We start from the raw sequence: 20,236 nt of genomic DNA, 5'->3' as shown, positions 1-20,236 counted from the left end.
CTCAGGGGAGAAAAAAGTGGGGGAAAAATAAAACCCATGCACTGCTCAGCTTCCCAAGTGCTCCCTGCCTCTTGCTGCTTGCCTTTTTTTTTTAAACGGTTGGCAGAGCCCTCCAAGCCCACCCAGCCCAACCCAGCCCCCAGCCCTGCCCAGTCAACCAGACCATGGCACTAAGTGCCCCAGCCAGGCTTGGCTTCAACAGCTCCAGGCACAGCGACTCCACCACCTCCCTGGGCAGCCCATTCCAATGCCAATCACTCTCTCTGACAACAACTTCCTCCTAACAGCCAGCCTAGACCTCCCCTGGCACAGCTTGAGGCTGTGTCCCCTTGTTCTGTTGCTGGCTGCCTGGCAGAAGAGCCCAACCCCACCTGGATACAGCCTCCCTGCAGGCAGCTGCAGGCAGCAATGAGCTCTGCCCTGAGCCTCCTCTTCTGCAGGCTGCACCCCCCCAGCTCCCTCAGCCTCTCCTCACAGGGCTGTGCTCCAGGCCCCTCCCCAGCCTTGCTGCCCTTCTCTGGACACCTTCCAGCACCTCAACAGCTCTCTGCAATGGAGGAGCCCAGAACTGGACACAGCACTCAAGGGGTGGCCTGAGCAGTGCTGAGCACAGGGGCACAAGAACCTCCCTTGTCCTGCTGCCCACACTGCTCCTGAGCCAGCCCAGGATGCCATTGGCTCTGCTGCCCACCTGGGCACTGCTGCCTCATCTTCAGCTCCTCTCTCCCAGCACCCCCAGCTCCCTCTCTGCCTGGCTGCTCTCAGCCACTCTGCCCCAGCCTGTAGTGCTGCTTGGGGTTGTTGTGGTCAAAGTGTAGAACCTTCCTCTTAGTCTTGTTCAATCTCATCCCATTGGCCTCTGCCCACCCATCCAGCCTGGACAGGTCACTCTGCAGGGCTCTCCTGCCCTCCAACAGCTCCACACCTGCTCCTAGCTTGGTGTCATCTGCAAACTTGCTGATGCTGGACTCAATCCCCTGCTCCAGAGCATCAATAAAGACATTGAACAGGACTGGGCCCAGCACTGATCCCTGGGGCACACCACTGGTGCCAACTGCCAGCTAGACGTGGCACCATTCACCACCACTCTCTGGGATGGAAAGAACCTGCCACACAGGGAAGATCAGAGCAGACCCTCACCATTACCTTGACATAAATATGTTCCCAAGTGCCCAGGATCCTGAAAACTAGTTTTCCAACATTTCTACCTCCTGGGCTAGGAAGACATCTCTGCCTTTCCTGCCAGAGTACCTCTGGCCCCTATTTGCTAGTGCCACTGCAACTGGGAGGACCTGGATGCAAAAAGCATGCAAAAAATAATGCACCCATTCCCCACTCCAAAGAAGGCAGGAAAGGGTCAAAATCCCTCTCAGGGCAACAGCTGTAGAAAGATGCTTCTTGTGCTGATCCTGGACCATCTAGGATAGATGATGCATGGAGCTGAAGGCTTGGTGGATGCAGAGGTGCAATGAGGTCAGCAGTACCCTACTGGGACCAAAAAGCTAGAGGAAAGCAAATAGCTGCTTTGCAATCGTGCCATGTGCCTGGGAGCCACGAGGAGAAGAATCACCTGGGCTTGTACCCACTAACAACTGGGAATGAAAACTGCTTCACTGGAAAGCTTCCATATCGTGAGGCAGGCACATGGATAACTGCCACACAGGCAGGGACACAGATCTTGGCACCTTGTACCCATCCCGCTGCCAAAGCCCCCTGATTTACAGGCAGAGGGAAAGGCAGGTAAAAAGCAAAACTGAAACCACAACCTGCCATGCCAAGGCCCTGTGCTTTTTCACATGCCTGGTGTAAGAAAGGAAGCCCAAAGTCACAGCACAGCCATGGGGGCTCTCACCACACAGAGTCACAGCACAGCCATGGGGGCTCTCACCACACAGAGTCACAGCACAGCCATGGGGGCTCTCACCACACAGTCACAGCACAGCCATGGGGGCTCTGAGTCACAGTGCAGCCATGGGGGCTCTCACCACCCTAGGACAACAAACATGGACCTGCCAAACGTGACCCACCCATGGCAATCACTGGCTCAAGAGCTTGCTGAGAGAGCATGGACTCAACAGCGAGAGATTACATCAGTCTGCTCTGCCTCTTGGTAGACACTTGTGCAGCCAGCAACACCTGCAGGCAGGGACCATCAGGACCTGAGAGCAGCAGCCTGCCTTGGGTGCTCTTTAGGGCATAGGAAACAATTCCACAATATCTAGATTGAGATTGTTTGACTCTTTCCTTGGTCCAGCTGGGGCATGGCTCTGGCTGATCCCTTGCTCAAGCACAAGGCACTTCTGCACGCCCCCAAAACCCCAGCCCAGCACTTAGGGGCCTGTCTCCCACAGCAGCAGCTTGCCACGTGTGCTTTTCCCTGCCAAACCCCCCAAGCTCCATCCCACAGTAGGAGAAAAAGGGAAGGGCAAGAAGCGCTCTGTCAAAACCCACCAAGCCCCAAACAACATTTTTCCACAGCAGAACAAAGCCCCTTGGAAATCTCTTCTCCGCTTGGGTCTCCCAACCCACATGAAAGCGGCATTTTTCTGGGCTAATTACACAGGCTGCTCCGAGCCTCCTGGCAGAACCCGAGCTGCCAAGGCAGACATCAAAGGGCTCCCATCTCTAAAACAAACAGAGCAAAGGCAGCACAGCCCACAAGAGATCTCTCCCCGGTGCCTGTGCCAGCCGCCTGGGTCGAACATCAGAGGTGAGCTGGTTCACAAGACCCCCAGCAAGGGAAGCCTGGGGAAGAGGGAGGGCAGCTGCTTTTTATTTGCACGGCGTGTTCCCGGCAGGCACAGGCGAGGAAGGGTGGTTTGGTGCCTACACAACCAGCCATGGGCACAGCAAAGCTTTCTAAGACTTCCATCCAAGGGAAAGATTAACTATGGAGCCTCTGCTAGCTACAGTAGGTAAGTTTTGGAGTGCTGGATGGAGTGGCCAGGGTCGAGTGGTATGAGAGATGGGGACAGGAGTCATTAACACACAGCAGGCAGAGGAGGCTGCCATCACAGCTGGCCTAGGCACCAGTCCCAGGTACTGCCTATCTCGATTTCCCCAGAGCACTCATTGCACCTGGAGCTCCTGACATGGGATTTTCCACACAGGCCCCTCACCCTGAACAACCTTCTAGAAAAAACCTTGGTCCTGCTCAGGCCAAGTCACAGTCTGTGCCTGCAGCTGCTGACGGACAAGAGACCCAAGCTCTGCTGGTTCCCATTCATTTCGGAAAGAGAGAAGATGCCTTTGCTGTCCCTTCCAGGAAGAGGGCACCAGCCCCAAACCCTTGGCATATAATGGTCATTTACCTCCCCTTCTGGCTCAGAAAGAAGCAGGCTGTTTCAGCAGGACGCCCTGATGTGAGAGGCACAATTTGCATCAGAGAAGACTGGGGAAGATGAAGCCATCCAACAGCTCCCCTGGCCCCCTCCTTCGGGTTTCATAAGGCCCTGCAGCACGACCGGTACATGCTCCACAAAGCAATCAGCCCTTGCTCTTCACTGACAAGCACACAGAGATGCCTCCAAAACAGCAAGGTGTGACCAGAAATCCTACAGGTCTTCAGGCTCCGGTTCTTCCATGGGCAGCAATTACCCAGGAGTGCTGCCACAAGACATTTCTGCATGGAATTTCTGCCACAAGACATTTCTGTCCCTGGAAAAGGACAGGGGCAAGGAAATCCACAGGGGATGCTGCAGTGTTTGGGAAGATCAGCACACACAAAACTGTCATGTGAAGGATGCCAACTGGGCTCCTGAACCCAGCCTGGTCTCCCCACTTCTCCCTCAGCCTTGGCTCCAGAGGAACAAGAGCAAGGAAAAGGGCTGGACCACACTTCGCTTCCTCCTAGGGAGCAGAAGGAAGACGAAGGGAAGGATAAGGGTGGGACGGCCGAGCGTGGGATGAGAGGGGAAGGTGTCAATTAAAGCAATGAGGCCCTGCGCATCCCTGCGCCTGACAGCCGCGCTGAGCGGAGCTGACAGCCGGAGCCGGCTGGCTCCCCGGTTTCGCTCTCTGGAGCACACTGCCTCCCCACGCTGCCGGCTCCAGAGCGCAAGGTCGGGGCACACGGACACCGGCAGCGGCACAGTGTCACTTCCCTGTCCCAGAGATGTTCCTAGTAAAGGGAATTATCATGATTTGGGATTTAAGAAGGTCATGGCCAGCCTGGAGGGCGATGGCAGTGAAGCAGTCAGGGCTGGGGGGAATGGCAAAGGCAGAAATAACTAATGAGCGCTGCAAGGTCTCGGCCCCTATGCAGGACGGCGTCTGCCACGTGTCCGGATGTGGGGAAGGTGGCAGTCCAGCAGACACTGCCCTCTGAAGCCCCCTCAGGCAGCCAGACTGCATCCCTGCTCCTCCTCATTTCCCCTCGGGAACTGCATCCTGGGAGCCCTTGCTTCAACCCCCTGCCTGCCCTCCCCTGAGGCTCAATCCGATTACTGCTGATACACATCTCCTCCTGGGCTCTAAAACACGCTCTTCCCAGCTGAAGGATTCACAGGGACACGGAAAACTTGTCCTGATTGTGGCATTAATGGTCGTGTGGCCTATGTCATCACCAAAATGGCCTTAGGGGGAGAGCTGATGGGTCTCTGAAGTCATCAGGACTACCCCACCTCATCTTGCTCCCCTTATTAAAACCATTCATCCTGGGAGCTAAATGAATATGTTTCATCTTCAAATGCTGAGACACAAGAGCAAGCAGGCAGAGATCTAATAGAACAATACCCATCTAATCATGCCGATTTTTCTCTCCCCATCTTGCCTTCATATTATACACACAGCCACAAGACTGAGCCAGGGCTGTGGGCAACGGGTGAGGACATGACATGGTACAGTCCCTGCTTTGCTGCCACTGCTGCCGCATCTCATCCCCTCCCTGACAGGGTCTTCTTCCCTCTGCTGTGGTGGAAAAAGGCCCAGGACTTTTAAAACTAATAAGGCAAATAGATGCTGAGCCTAACAAGTCTAAAGGAGCCAGGGAAGAAGGGCAAGTCCTCTGCCACCAGCAGACCCCTGCATCCCACAGGAATACTGCACACCATGTCCATGAATCATTTTGGTGCTCCCCGACACATCACCACTGATTTTTCCCTTAAGCACAGGGTTGATTCCTTCCCTCGTCCGCCAAAGCACCTTTTTGCGTGCATGACATTGGTGAAAGGTAACAGTTTTGGCTCTCTCGAATACTGAGGGCCTCCAACAAAGCCCCCAGCTGAGGCAGCAGTGGTAGAGGAAAGTGGTGGGTGGGAGCAACAACGGGAAAGGCTAGAGATAGGCAAGGTGCTTAATGTGTTGCATCTTTCAAGAGCCTGCCGGAGATGCTGCTGGCTGCCCCTTCCTAACCAGCGTTTGCACAGCAAATCCCCCTTCTATCTAATTATTAATGATAATAACAGTGGCTGGCTTGCTGGATGCCATCTGGAGCCCTGCCACACGTGCCCACAAGCTTCAGGAGGGGCGGGAAAGGAGTGACCCGTGGGGCAAGGGCTAGGGTCAGAGGGCCATCTGGGTGGTGGGTACCAGCTCGGGATCACCCCTAGGACCTGGCGGGCCCACCCAAGCTGCTGAGTTCATGTTCACTGCTGTGGCAGGCTTCATAAGGCTCCGCTCTTTGACTGGCGTTGAGTTTATGTGAAAGTAATTAACAGTAATTAATCCTTAATTACAGTAATTAGCCAAGTCGCAGTAAATTAAACCACATCTGGAGCAGATGAGGGCTTCTGAACGGGAGGCTAGTGCAGGCGACAATCAGAGATGCTGAATTCATCTGACAGCATCTGATTAAGGCTACCTGTTGCAAACAGTTCATTTGCATCACGTTTTTGTTTGCATTTGGCAGTAACCCCTTCTGCCAGGCTTGCACCCCCAGCCTCTGCTCCCCCTGCCCTCTCCTCACTCCCCATCTGACTGACTCCTAGAGCTGCAAAGATCTGCAAGGAGTGAACAGCTTCAGCCCAAGAGCCAAAGGCTCCCCCGTTATCCCCTCAACCAGCCTAGCCTACCCCAAGGTGGTGGGGATAAGCCAGCATGGGGCCAAGGAGCCACTGGGCTCCCTCACACCCTCCAGAGAGCAGGAGCTGCTCAGAGCTTGGTGTATAAACCACTCACGCTGTGGGCAGGCACTGGGCAGGAGACGACCAAGCAAGATGAAGGCAGAGCAATGGAGGTGAGGTCAGCATCACTCCTTAGCTTCCCTGTGTCCTGTGAGCTACAATAATAATAATGGAATGTCTGGGCTCCAAAGGGGTGCACGTTAGCAAAACCAGGGCAGGTTGTTATTAATCCTCTCAGCATTTAACTAGTGCCAGCAACCTTGGAGACCTTTGGCGATGTTTAGCCACGCTCACAGGGAAGGGTAAATCCTTCCCTTCCCTTTCTTCCTACGGTGGAGAAACCACAAATGGAGAGAGGTGAAGCAGCATGTGAGAGGCTCAGCTACAGCCTGTCATGTTTGAATGCTGAAAGTGCTCAGGGAGTAAATAGTGCCATGCTGACTCTGTTTCATGCCTTCATCCCACGTGGCCAGGACACACGGTTGGCTCTGAGCTATTAGAAAAAGACTGGGGACAATTCACTAAAAGATCTTAATGCTCTTCTAGGCCCCACCAGCACCCCAAAGCCTGGGACAAAGATTTTCATTAAGGCAGGGAGATGCCAATAGGATTTCAAGAGCAGAACTGCAACCACAACGGCCCAAAAGCGATTGCTTGATGTCAGCAGGTATGGCAAAAGCTTCAGGGCTTAATTGCATGCAATTAACGAGCATGAAGGCCCTGCATATCTTGCCTTTTCATCATCCAGGTCAGGGTAGATGGGTGGTATACCTATGCTCCTGAAGCCTGGGCAGAGTGGTAAAAAAACCCTTTGATACCGAAATATTGTCTCTTTCCTTGGAGCTAAAACTGTTCAGGACTGCCAAAGCCAGCAGCTGCAACAGGTCCTGGAACTGATCATAAGAACCTCCCTTTATGAAACACAGAAAAGAGCTGCATTTGCCCCTGACTGCAAAAATCAAAGCAACTTTTTGAATTTCCTGTGCAAGTAGGAGTCTCGCAGAAAAATATGAGGCTTCTCCATCTCTGTTTTGATTTTGCACCAGGACAGATTCCCTCATTACCACTGAAACCCAACCAACCGCTCAAACAGCAACCAAAGAGCCAACATCCAATGTCCGCCTGGCTCAGAAATGCACTTGGCTCTCTGTGTCTCAGTTGGAGAAAGGGGAATCCACAACGTGCCTCCCATCCCAAAGGGAATCACGGTGTCCCTTAGCCCCCAGGGCTACCAGCCACAAAATGGAGCAGGGAAAACTAAGCAGACAGAAGTGCTGCTCCACCAAATCCCATCTGAACATGGATGCTACCTTGAGATAGCTGCACCTGGTGCAAGAGTGTGTGCCCACTGCAGGGAAAAGGATTTTGCAGTCAACTTAAGAGTGGGGAGGGTTGCTGATTCGCACCCCCAGGATGAACTCACACTGTCCTTTCAGTGCAATTCCTTTTCAATCAGTAGTTTTCTGAACAAATACTCCATTGGCTTTGTACCTCGGACCCTCCACAGCTATGGCTTTTACAGCAAATCATATTATCTTGCTGCAGCCACACTGCTCTCTAGAAAAAAATAATTCATATGAATAAAAGATTCACAAATGTTTTCAAGAAATGCACCCCTCAAGCCCAGAAAGCCAACATTTTGTTTTGTACAAAAGTAACACAAAGTGGAAGGCTGTAACCAAATCGGCAAAGCCAGTTCCAGACAGGCAAAAAGGATGCGGCACAGGGCTCTGCTACAGAAGCAGCAACGACCTCAGATGCTTTCATGTGGCGGCAGGAGAGCATAGCTGGGCCTGCTTCTCCTCCCCAGGTGTCAGCCAACAGGTATCTGGTACAGACCACAGACGCTCAAGATGCAGCCTCCAAAGATGCAAAGTACTTGACATCCTAACTTGGGCACACCAGCAGGTTTCCAAAGCACAGGGCACTCGCCGCTCTTGGGAGGACAGCGATTTCAGACCCCAGCAGATGTTTCACTTCGGCTTGCGCGTGTCTTCGTATCCAAATTTCCTCTGATCTCGCTTAGCTACAAAGCTTCATCTCTGCACATACAAAGGAAGCCCCATGCACTAAAAGGCTCACGAGAACTGCCTCCCAAGACAACTCCCAGCCATCTAACCCTGGATTAGGACATGAGACCCCTGTCCACAAGAGAGAGCACAGAGGTGGTGCAACCTCCTCTGCTTATTTAGCTGCTGATCACCTCTCTCAATGTTGGCAAAGATGTGCAGCAATATGGGCACCAAGTCAGTGTCTTTTACAAGACAGATCAACTATGCTGCCATTGGGTCCCACTACACCCAAAGTCAAATGCTCCCTAAGCCTCCAGTGCTGCTCAGCCCAGCTGCCCTACCCACTCACAGCTGTTACATCTCAAACTTCAGGCCTACCTCCTCATGATGGCTCTGACCTGCATAAGTAGCAAACTGGGTCCCTTTCGCTTTTCCTTATTGTAGCCAGAAACACATGTTCCTGCTCTTTGCAACACGATTCACAGGGAAATCACCACAGGAAACATCCTCCCCTGTGCTGGTGAGACAACTATTAACTCCAGCAATTTGACCTTTTCCCACCTTTGCAGGGCTAAACAGTTCTCACTGCAGGAGTCCTTCAAGAAGCAACCCACTGGTTGCTCTAGTTCCAGAAATCTTGCACCAGGTGAAATGAGAAAACATAAGCAACCACAACACCACCATGAGGGAGAAGGTCTACCCTGCTGCTCTTCTCCAGAGAAAAGGAGACGTGGCCATACCCTGCGACATGGCAGCACAGGCTTCCCCAGACACCAAGTGTCTCAGAACCACAGAAACAGGTAGGTTGGAAAAGACCTTCAGCATCACCAAGTCCAACCCATGCCCTTACTCTACAAGGCGCACCCTAAACCATATCCCCAAAAGACTTTCAAATGCATCCAGGGTCAGTGATTCAACCACCTCCCTGGGCAAAACTACCCTTTCTGGACCAAATGCTAGCATGGACATCCTAACCTGAAAACAGAATGTGGGTGTGTAAGTTCCCAAGCAAAGCCAATCAAAACCTTTATAGCTACAGCCCAGGCAGGCAGCACAGCCCAACGACCTGGAGCTAGGAGGGCAAAAGGCAGCAGACCTGGCCAGGCTCGCCAGGGGCCCGGCGCAGCTACAGCTGTGACTGCAGAGGGCTGCACACAGACACACGTCTTACGGACATGTGTGTGCCTCCTTTCAGGCCGAGGACTCAGGTCCCTCCTCATCTGCAGTTTGAATTAATTATACACTTTAATTTCATGAATTATTAATTTGATTCTGACTCGGCAGCTTACGATTATCCAGTGCTACAGACTATGCAATTCCAGCTTCATTAAAACATCACCAGCTGCCTGAGAGACAGGCATTAAATAGCAGAGAGTAGTAATAAAATTAAGCTCCCTGTGCATAGCAACAGAGTCTTCCCCAGCCGCTCGCCGCGAGGGCCCAACTGGTAAACAGGCCCCTTCCAGGAGCTGACTCCCTTCCCGAGGCTGGTCCCACCCTGCTCCCTCGCCGGGAGGATGCTGCTCCTGGGATGTGTGGCAGAGAGAGGAGGATCACGGCTCTGCTAAAGCATCCCTGGCATGGAGGGGGCACGGCCTGGCGATGAAGGTGAGCGGCAACCCCTCCCAATGCCCTCCTCGGTGCTCGCAGCAAGGACAGGGACGGCTCCGGGGCTAAGATCACCTCCAAATAAATAAAGCCGAGCGCTGCCTCCCAGCGTCTCCCTGGCAAAACAATTTATAGAGGGAAAATGTCGGAATTTAGACATTCCATTTAGCTGCTTCAGAAATCTAAGGACCCCAAACCTTGTGGGATTTGAGAAATCGATGGAATTAATTAAGGGAGATGTCCAGCGGTCTCTGCTAAGTAATCAGCAGGTACAGTAGACTTGAAATTCTATAAAGAAAAATGGGAAGGGATGACATTGAAGGAGGCAGTGGGGATTAAAAAATGAGCATCCGAGTGGTAAAGGCGCACACCCATTGATCGCTGCATTACGGATTAAGGCTTCAACGAGCAGCCAGAAGATTCTGTAGCAGAAAATGGTTACAGAGGATGAGCATGAGCAGAGCAGATATATATAACCTCTGACAGCCAGGAACAACTGAGACAGAGGACAGCTCTGCGGCGAACCCCAGAGCAAGAAACTTTTGGGGAAGGGAAGGATGGGGAAGCAGAGGGGGAGCTTGGAGGGAGCCATTTTGTGTGAGGAAGACCTGCCCAAGGAGGAGGGAAATGGGGTTCTCTGTCCGCCCCAGGGAGGAAGGTGAAGGGGAACATGGGAGTAGGCACCAAGGTGGGGAGGGGGCACTTGTGTGCTGGTCTAGGAGGCTGCTCCATTAGTGGTTTATGGCTGGGAATGAGGAGCAAGCCCAAGCAGACACGTGCACAGACCAGATCTGCCTCCCACAGCAGTCTGCAGACCATGCTTCATCGCTCTGCCCTACCGTGGGCTACCAAGGAGACCACTACCTTTAATGCTGTGCCTCTTAGTGGTCTCATGCTTTGGTTTCCAGATCATCCCATCTCCTGTGGAATGACTACATCTGAGCCTAGGAAGACACCATCGCCACTTGGACAACATCCACGTGGCAGCAGCTTCCCGAGATCGCCCTGCCCACAGCACAGGATGCATGGCGACCGACCCCCAAAAGTGAGACTGAGCCCTTCTCACAAAGGCAGCATAAGGCAGGTCAATGGCAAGCACCGTTCACCCTCTGGAAGGAAACAGGTAGGGCATCATCACATCTTGAGGACCTCTAGGTATGCATGGGAGGGAGATAAAGCAAGATGACCTGGGAGCTGCCACCCTGAAACCCTCCCAGCACGCAGCCACCCACTTGTATCACACTAGCACCACACTTAAGCCACCATCTGGGACAAATCACAGCCAAGATGTGCATCTCCTGAGGTCCCAAGCACCACACAGATCACAGTACTCGATGACATTGCATACAGCCAGTTCAGACAAGACATCAGCAATATAGTGAACTCGATTTTCCATGCTGGAACCACTGCAGCTGAATCCAATGCCTTGTGCAAACAGAGCTGCTGCCTGGAGGAAGCCCTTGGGAAGCAGCAGCACCCCACCCAAAACCCACCCGGGGTTGCTAGAATGCTGTAAGGAGACATTTCAGAAATAAAGCTGACCCCCTGCAGCCACACGTGGCAGCAGCTCTGTGTCTGCAGAGGTCACAGGGCGGGGGCCAGCCCCCTGTCACCCTCCTCATACACGTGCATTGTTGGCAGCCAGCAGAGCTAAATGTCAGTGGTGCCAGCACGTGCAAGAAGCTGGAGGGGACCCTCGCTTTGCAGGACAAAAGCAAGCACTGTGGGTACAGGAGGGCACAGAGTGGTTGGATACAGCAGGCAGAAGAGATCACACCATGTGTGGGTGCAGCTGTAAGCACTCAGTTGCTTCAAGAGGTGGTCACAAGCTAGCAAGGCTGGTGAGGCCAATGCATGCTTCCAGAGAAGGGATGTTTTCAGCCTTGTGTGTGCCCCCACCCTGGCACTACTGCTCTCACCATCACCACTCACACACAAAGGGGTATCTCCATCCTTCATCCCTTAAACATCTTTGAGAGATCTGGTAGTGACAGAAAAATTCTGCCTGAAGGTCATGGGCATTTTGAGCCAAACTGCAGGAGAGTGTCCCGGATGGAGAAGGATCTGCAGAAACATCTTCCCTCCCCAGAGCAAGCTGGCCCACACTCCTAGCCTTCCCATCCAGCTGTGCTTGGATGGGTCACTCGTGTGGCTCTGGGCATCAGAGCAGGGCACCAAGCAGACCTTGTCCCCTTTATCAAAGCAGACAGCACCACCTTCTCCATTGCTAGTTGAAGGACATGGAAACCTCAGTCTGTGGCACGCAAGCCACTGGGACTAGGGAACACAGGATGGACAGTTGCCTGTTCACACTGAAGAGAGATGTTCCTGCACGCAGAAGGCTGAGCACAGTACGACAAGGCACCAGTATAGAGAGATCATGACCTCAAGAAGGGTCTAGCAGACACAGCAGCATAAACACAGCTCATCTTTTCTCCCCAGAAAGGCCTCCTCTATATCCAAAGATGGACTTCTGAAGGCTGTCTCTGCATATCCTTGGATCAAGCTGCTCCAGTTCCTGGCCAAAGTTGCCTCAAGCCAATCTCAACCTGTATGCAGGCGAGTGCTGCTAATCCCACCGTCCAAGCCAACAGCAATGTCTTGAAATCACACTTGGGAGGCCTTACGGGTGCCCAGCGACACGCCAGGCGGTGTGTGTTTTACAATCCATGTGTTGAAGAGCCCTGAGCAAAGGCTGTAGCAGATGCAGAACGTTCAGCAGATTCCTTCCCCTGGCTGCATTACAGCAGGAGGCAGGGAGCAGCCACAGCCCTCTGCCCCCCGCTTCCCCAGCAGGCATTTGGCATCCAGCACCATGAGCTCCCGGGGCAGGCACGCTTGTTGCCACAAACATCCTCCCTCAAAGCAGGACGCCTTCTCCCATGGGGCAAACATTAGTGGGACAACTGGAAACGTTCAACTTGATTATAATGCTTTAAGAAAAGGTCACGGTGAAATTTCAGCGCTTTACCTTGAGCTCTGTTTGTTCTCTGCGGGATGAGATGGGAAGAGTCAGCTTGCCCTGGCTCGTGGCATTCGCACAGCTCTGATTGCATTTCACGGGCCGGCAGCAGGCTGCTGAGCTGCAGCAAACCCCCCAGCCCTGCGGACTGAGATAAGTCTCCACGGACATGTTTCTGGGGGCATGTGCTGGACCACCACACCACTGCTGGAACACCACAACATAGCCAGAATGTGTTTTGACTCCAAAAGATGGTCCAGCCTTAGCTGATTTTGCACCGTGCTTGCACTTCTCCTGTAAGAACAGGCCAAACACACTCAAAAAGCCTGGAAAAGCTGCCAGCAATTCCTAGACAGCATCTCCCTTGGAATCGGGAAGGTTTTCCAGCACACCATTTGGCTTCACCTTTTTGAGCCTCAAAAGGAGCCATGGCCAAATATGCAATGAGACAGTGGCACTCAAGCATCAACCACACCACGGGTGACCCTTGGCCACCACAACCACCTCACCAGCCTCCTCATCTGCTCCTAGAGGGAGGGCAAAGCAAGAGCTGCCAGTATTGAAGGGCTGTCACAGCTTTGGCCAGCACTATGAACAGGATGAACAGGACAAAGTCTCAAGCCCTCGCCAAGCAGCATTAACCTTAGGAGTATCCCAGCTTCCCCAGCCTTGCACTCTGGCATGTTCTGCTTTGGGACTCTGCAACAAGCTTTGCTCTCCATCAACACCATGTTTGCTCCCCAAGCTGATGCACACAAGGACAACCCACTGAAAGGTCCACAGCTGGTGAAGAAGGTGGCCAGTGCTCCCTAAAATATATTGGCATAGCAGAGGAGCAGTCTACAATCCCTCCTCCTCTGCTCAGCGGAGTGGGAGCATCAACGACCCGCAGCAAACAGTTTGCTATCATTTGGGCAAGAGGAAAACCAAGGTTGGTTTTGTTTGCAGCCAGTTGAAGGATGGTCTGCTCTGAGCAACGTTCCTGCTGCAATAATTAAATCTGTCGTCCAACAACTTGCTGCTGGGAGAGTTCTCTAAGGGTCTCCTCCTAGCAGAGCCAGGAGACAAGTGCTTAGCAGAGATGGAGCCCACCACACCCACTGAGGTCCTGGTGAATGAAGGGAGGGGGAGAAGCCACAATGAGCTGTCTTCGGGTGGGACAACTCCCCTGGAAAGGGCAGCCAGCAGAAGGGGTTTGTGGGAGACTTTAAAACAGCCAGTTCCAGCAAAGCACACTGAAAGCCCGAGATGCTAAGTGCTTTTGCAGGACCAGGATATGCCTGGGAAGAGCTCAGTCTCCTTCCCTACGAGCAGCTGCACTATCCAGCCTGCAAAGCCTTCCCCAAAGGGGATACTGTTCAAGATGCAGGGCCGGTGTGACAGTCCTCCAGAAGCTAGGATGTGTCTGCTTGGGTCCTCTCAGCAGCATCTTTACACTGAAAGTCAACCTCAGTGAAGGCGATGCCTGCTGCAAAGCCGGGGAGCTCAGAATCAGTGCCTCAGCTTGCCGGAGGGACCACGGCACACCCAGGAGGCGGCAGACCCTTGTCTGCGCAGCACTTGCTCGCTCTTTTCCGGAGCACGCAGACGCACCTGCCCGCGGAGTCAGGATGCTGTATTCCCACCACTCCGGCACTGCCACTCGCAACAACTCCCAGCTGCTGCCAAAAGGTATTTTTAGCTGCATTATTTATTTGAACACCTGCCTGGGACTTCAAGGCAGAGCCTGAGCAGTGGAGGGAAGAGCAGCACTGGGAGATCTGGACCATTTCCACTGGAAGATTCAAGAGCAGAGACATGAGCACGATGGAGCAAGACTTGGGCTACACCAGGGTGGCATGTCTGGGATCACACAACTGCATCACAAACAACACCAGGTTGTCTCAGGCGCTGGGAATAGTCAAGTGCCAGTGCAGACTGGGAAGATGTTCTCACCACCCTCAATGAGAGGCTGCCTTTTGGAAAACTGGGTTCATTAGGTATCCAACTGCACATGATTTCAAGACGCTCTGGTCCTGTGTCTGCAGCAGCAGTGCCCAGGTCTCACTGCTGTACATCACCTTTTCCAAGTAATCCCATTTTGGGGAGAAAGCTCAGTAGAACTGCTTTCAAAACACCTTTCCTATGCACAAAACCAATTCCACCCCAAAACCAGCCCATTGCCCTATTTCAGAGGGCCAGCACCAGAGAAAGGAACACCAAGTAAGCAGAAGGCAAGAGAAAGAGATGCTGAGGAGGAGGACAGATATACTTCACTCTTCTTCCTAAAGATGGAAATGCCCTCAGCAGCAGAGGGGCCCACAAGGTAACTGTGAGGCACACAGAAAGCAATGCAACACCCCTGGATTAGTTTTGCACCCCTTTCCTGCCACCCCATTTTACCCACATGAACAGAATTGCTGCCTCCCTCCCTCCTCTTCTGATGAAATAATCCTCCCCTTCTCTCTGAAATCAGCCAGGAAAAGGAGGGGGAAGGGGGGAAATAAGAAAGAAAAGAGCATCTAAAAATAAAGGCCAGGCCAGAGTATGTGCCTCTTGGTTGGGCTCCTGTGCTCACAGATCTGCTTATTTTGGCCTATCTCTCCCCAGCGATAAGGCAGCTAACAGCCCGTTATCAGCCAGTCGGTGAAAATGTGCTCCAGCCTGATTAGGGCTCAGTCTTTGCCAAGGTTATAAACAGCCGTTATCGTCCTCCCAAACAGAATAATCCGGACAGTATCAGCTCAGAAACATATGGGCCACACAGCGAAGATAGCCGCTGACGGACACTTCATTTTAATTGTAACGAGTGGTTAGCAGCAGCCTCCAGACAACAGACACAACTGCCCAATTGGCAGTGGGTTCTCATCTCCTCCTGCAGCCCTCCTCCCTCCTGCTCGCTGCCAGCTTTCTCCTCTCCCTGCTGCCTTCCTCCCCTCCGCTTCATGGACCTCTGGGTGAGCATCCCTATGACGCTGGGAGAGCTCTGACCAGTCCCAGTGGGGCTCTGTCTTATCAGCAGGTGTTTTTGGCCAGGCTAGTGCGAGTGGGGGGCAAGAGGGCAAAGAATGGTGGGGAGGCACCTGTGCCCACCTCTCCATGGGGGATGGAGGCAGAGCGACGGGTTGCCACTGGAGTGCAGCACCTCCATGGATTGCCCCTCCACATAGCATCCTGGCATTTCCTCACTGCGTGCCTGTATGCCAGCTCGGCAGAGCTCAGGAGGAGGGGCCACACACCCTCATTTCATATTCTCCTGGTGTCCCTTCTGTGTCATACTTCTTTTTTTCCCCTCCCTTTCCCCCCTCCCTCTTCCCAAAAGGGGTGGTTCAGCTCAGAGAGTCTTAAACACATTTGCATTCCCAAGACTAGCTCAGGCATAAATTCATCTCAATGTAGGGGTCTTTTTTTTTTTACCTCCTCCCCATCCTCCTCCTTCTTGCTTCCAAACCCAGAATGAATTCAGCAAGAACCCTTGCGATTCCAGCACGGCCACGCCGTGCAGCGAGGGATCACAAGGGATCCCAGGGCTTTCCTTCTCTTGCGACTCAGGCCATGCAGTGCTGCTTCCTGGTTTTGTTACAGTGTGCAGGGATAAGGCTCTTAGCCCCCATTAGCTGCACTAACCTTCTTCCCACTCTCCTCTCCAGCCAGCCTTGGCTCCCAGAAATCACACCTGGGCTCTGCCCCCACTGTAGGCAAAACACAGGAGAAAAAGGGGAACCCCCCCGCCAGGAGAAAACAACATCAAAAAGACAATATGGGGAGGCAGGCTAAAAAACTGAAGAAGATCCAGGACTGAGCTTCAAGTCACGGATGCTTTCTCAGATAATCTGTATTCCTAGCTCAGTGCCAGCAGAGCTGTGATCAGAATATCCAAGGTCTCATAAAAGATTCAGGGCTTATTGACTTCCTTGCCTTCACTGTCATTTCATGGTGCTTCTGCTTGCTCCTATTCAGCCTCCAAAGCACTCGCTGACCCTTCCAAGTTACCACTGCAGACACCAAAGTTGAAAGCCTCTACTTCTGTGGCTCTGCTGGTCCAGCAGAGAAGAGCGGTGGAAGAAGACTATCCTGAGCTGACAGATATATTCCCAGCCCCCAGGCCCAGTGAGAGGCATTTCACAACAGCCTTTACTCCAGCAGACATCCCCATCCAAGAATGAACTCTTAAATGCTCACCACAGCTACTGCAGTGCAAAACCCACTTAGATGCTCACTGCAGCCACCATGGTGAGCAGGCAACGCTCCGCATGCGGCAGATAGAAGAGCAGATTTATGAGTTAGTTTAATTTGAATCACATAATCAGGTGAAATTATCCCCAAGCTGGAAAAAGGAAACTTAGAGGAGAGCCTCTTCAAGAGCAGGGTTTCCCCCAGATTGTATGTGGGATGAGCTCTCCCAGAGCTGTCTCTGGCAGCATTACAGCCTGATTTTGCTGCATAAGCAGCCTTGAGCAAATATGCCGACCAGAGAATTCAGCCCCTGCAAATTTACAACTGCTGTTACTCGGCCACAGTTCTAAGGAGAAGGCAGGAGGTAGGGACATGCACCCAGCTCTTTGGAACACACCATCCCACCACCACATACTGGTTTTAGGCAAAGAACATCACCAGGTGAACGGTGAACACGGTGTAAATCATGCATAAATGTACAAATTCACATACTGGAGGTCTTCGCAGGCGAGCTACGCAGCGATGCCAGCGAACAGCACACACAGCCAGGCACAACGGAACCATCGCACCCACCTAGGCACCCTCTTCGGTCTATTTCCACATCACCTCAAAGCCTTGCGGATGCGCCAAGGCTCCACACCATGAAGTGCTGAGGAATACAGGAGCTAAATGTGCATGCAAATAAAACCCTGCACGGAACCTCAGTTCATTTAGATGTTTGTGCTCACACACACGCACTTGTTTGTTTACACACCAAACGCGCTCACGCGGCACGCGCCTGGGCACCCCCACAAGCCATACCTAGACACGCTCTGCCTACAGACGCACATCTACCTGCACACGGATACAGACTGTCGATACGCACACAACGCACACAAACATTCCACACGCCCTGCCGGGTGACAGCTCGGATTTTCAGTAACACCATAATGTTATTTTTTAGATCAGTTAAGGTATAAAATGTGCGCGCTCTCAGTCTTTAATATTAATAAGTCTTGTAACTAGCAGTTCCTTGTAGCTCCGAATTCTTGAGCACAACTAGAAAGGGCACTTATCCTGAAAAATCTAATAAATTTACAGTTTTATATACTTCCTTCAATTGTAAAAGTCTTGTTCAATAAACTTTAAAATGCCACTATAGAGCAATAACACAGACAGTATAAACCCAGCCCTGGGAAAGCTGTGCAACCAGAAATTGTTCCCCTTTCTGCTACAGCAATAAAGTTTTATATGTTTGAACTGACTGTAAAAAGGTTTGAATGTTGGCAACTGGGGAATAATCTGTCTTCTTTATAGTTATTATCATATTTCCCACAAGACCCTTTGGTCTGTGTCAATCCTTCTCGTATATGACACCTTTGTACTGTCAGCGAAAGCAAGAATACTTAACTTTTTGCGTGTGCGCACAGCTGTGACTGGAGGTCCTCTGCTCTGCTTTGCTTCAGACTACAGCACCCGGGAATAAATTACCTGGGATGTGCTGCCGTGGAAGCCTTTTACCAAATCAAGCTGATTTGGAGCACAAAGCTTGGGAAAAAAGAAACATAAAAGCGATTTGAGGAACAGTTCTCAGAGTGCTAGGGGTACAAACAGCTGCCCCTGAATGGGGAGGCTGCCATCGCCAGGGCCCCCTGCTGACACTGTGGCTGCACCCCTGGGGCAGGCAGTGTGTGTCCCCTGTCACTGGCATCTTCCTGTTGCACTGTCATGGGAAAGAGATTTTCGTTCAAGATTGGCTTCTCCTGCTTCTCCAACATTGTCCAGTGGAGAGGGCAGGCCCAGCACTAGAATGCCCAGGTTAAGAGGTTCGAGCCAGAGCAGCCAGACACCTCCTAGACAAAAACATTTCGGGGATTCTCAGAGAATCCCAAAGAAAGCTGATTCAGGCCCCAAAGAAGCAGCATGCAAATACAAAGCCATTCCTCAAATTCATCCATTCCACAAACACATGATGCAATTTTTAACTAGCTGGGAGCTCACAAACCAAGACAAGGATGAATTCTGTCACAGGACCTACAGCAAGCCTGAATCTCGATACCATCCACCTAGAGCTGATCTCAAGAGGAGCTGGTGTGGTGGCATCTGCTGGGTGCAAAGCTTTCAGCAACCCAACACAATGTGATCCTTGAGCATGGGCCATCATTCAGGTGGCAAAGCCAAGGCTCAATCAGAGATTGAGATGTCAGAAGTAGTGATGTTAAAACACGTTTGGATAATGAAAAATGAGGAGTCACCAGGACCAGATAATACCTGCTTTAGAGTTCTGCAGGGACTCAGAAATAAAATGATTGCATATTTTCATTAGCAGCTCAATCTCTCATTACACTAGAGGACACAAAGTGTCATACCCTATTTTTAAAAAATGGAGTGAGATGAGCCACAGACTCACCGACTTGTGAGTCTCACTTCAGTACCAGCTAAAATGATAAATAGATAGGATAAAGCCTGGAGATGGACATGATACCACCAAGATTAACTAGCAGTGCCTGTAAGGAAGAAGAAAACCTACCTCAGTGATGTATTACATTTGCTGCACACCCAGCAACAGGAGGCACGAAGCACAGCTGGTGTTGTCTGGAGTCCTCCAAAAGATTCATCAAATTTCATCAAATTTAACCCTTCTCCCAGCAAAAAGCAAGGCTAAAGGTTAGTTACGAGGTGGAAGAGAGAAGAAATGGTTTTGCTCAGCAAGGCCATGAGTGTAGAAGGCCTGCCCACTACTGCTTAGTAAGTCTACTCCCAAGAGAAGAGCATGAGCCAGCAGTACCTTTGACGAGAACACGAGCAACAAGGTTAGCAAGGCCTCACGAAGGCTGAGACATTCCTCCAAGGATGTGTGAAGGAAGCTCCATGAGCTGGAGATAAGGTGGTGGGCAAAAGTCAGCGAGGGAAAAATGCACAGGGAAGTAATTTAATTACTCACACGCAGCGACCACGACAAACTTTGCGCAGCCAGGCTGGACACCCAGCAGAGCATGAAGGGAAGGGGCCGTGAGAGCTGCCAGGGCTGCACAATGCCCCGCATCCAGGCTGGCCCCCGCCCCGAGGCATCTCACCCCCTGCAAGCCCATCATCCTTGTAGGAACAACAAAGAGAGACTTTCTACCTGGGCCTGTAGTGCTAGGACAAGGAGTAAGGGTTTTAAACTGACAGGAGAAGATTTACATTAGATAAACGAGGGGAATGTTTTATGGTGAGGGTGGTGAGACACTGGGAGAGGCTGCCCAGAGAAGCTGTAGATGCCCCATCACTGGAAGTGTTCAAGGCCAAGTTGGATGGGGCTAAATTTAAGCAGCCTGATCTTGTGAAAGGTTTCCCTGCCCACGGCCTGGGGATGCACTAGATAATCTTTGATGGCTCCTCCAACACAAAGCACTGTGATTCTGTGGTTCTGCAGGCAGGAGATAACACTGCCCACAGGGTCTCCTTGGGAGAGA

At 52.1% G+C, this 20,236-nt stretch overlaps 1 protein-coding gene across 3 annotated transcripts in view; it reads right to left on the bottom strand.

Annotated features, from left to right (window-relative positions):
- The window catches only part of PBX1 (PBX homeobox 1), a 136,501-nt gene that overhangs the window by 45,590 nt on the left and 70,675 nt on the right, over positions 1-20,236 (bottom strand). Inside the window, exon 1 of one of the 3 annotated variants that reach the window (XM_064148236.1) lies at positions 18,190-18,236. The exons of the other annotated variants lie outside the window; for them this stretch is intronic. Coding sequence (XP_064004306.1) covers position 18,190 — 1 coding nt within the window. The 5' untranslated portion in view covers positions 18,191-18,236. Of the gene's footprint in view, positions 1-18,189; positions 18,237-20,236 lie in introns of those variants that run through there. 3 annotated transcript variants of the gene reach the window in all.

This window comes from Pogoniulus pusillus, chromosome 8 (assembly GCF_015220805.1).
Source record: "Pogoniulus pusillus isolate bPogPus1 chromosome 8, bPogPus1.pri, whole genome shotgun sequence".
Classification (NCBI taxonomy): Eukaryota; Metazoa; Chordata; class Aves; order Piciformes; family Lybiidae; genus Pogoniulus; species Pogoniulus pusillus.
This window is presented reverse-complemented; position numbering and strand designations above follow the sequence as displayed.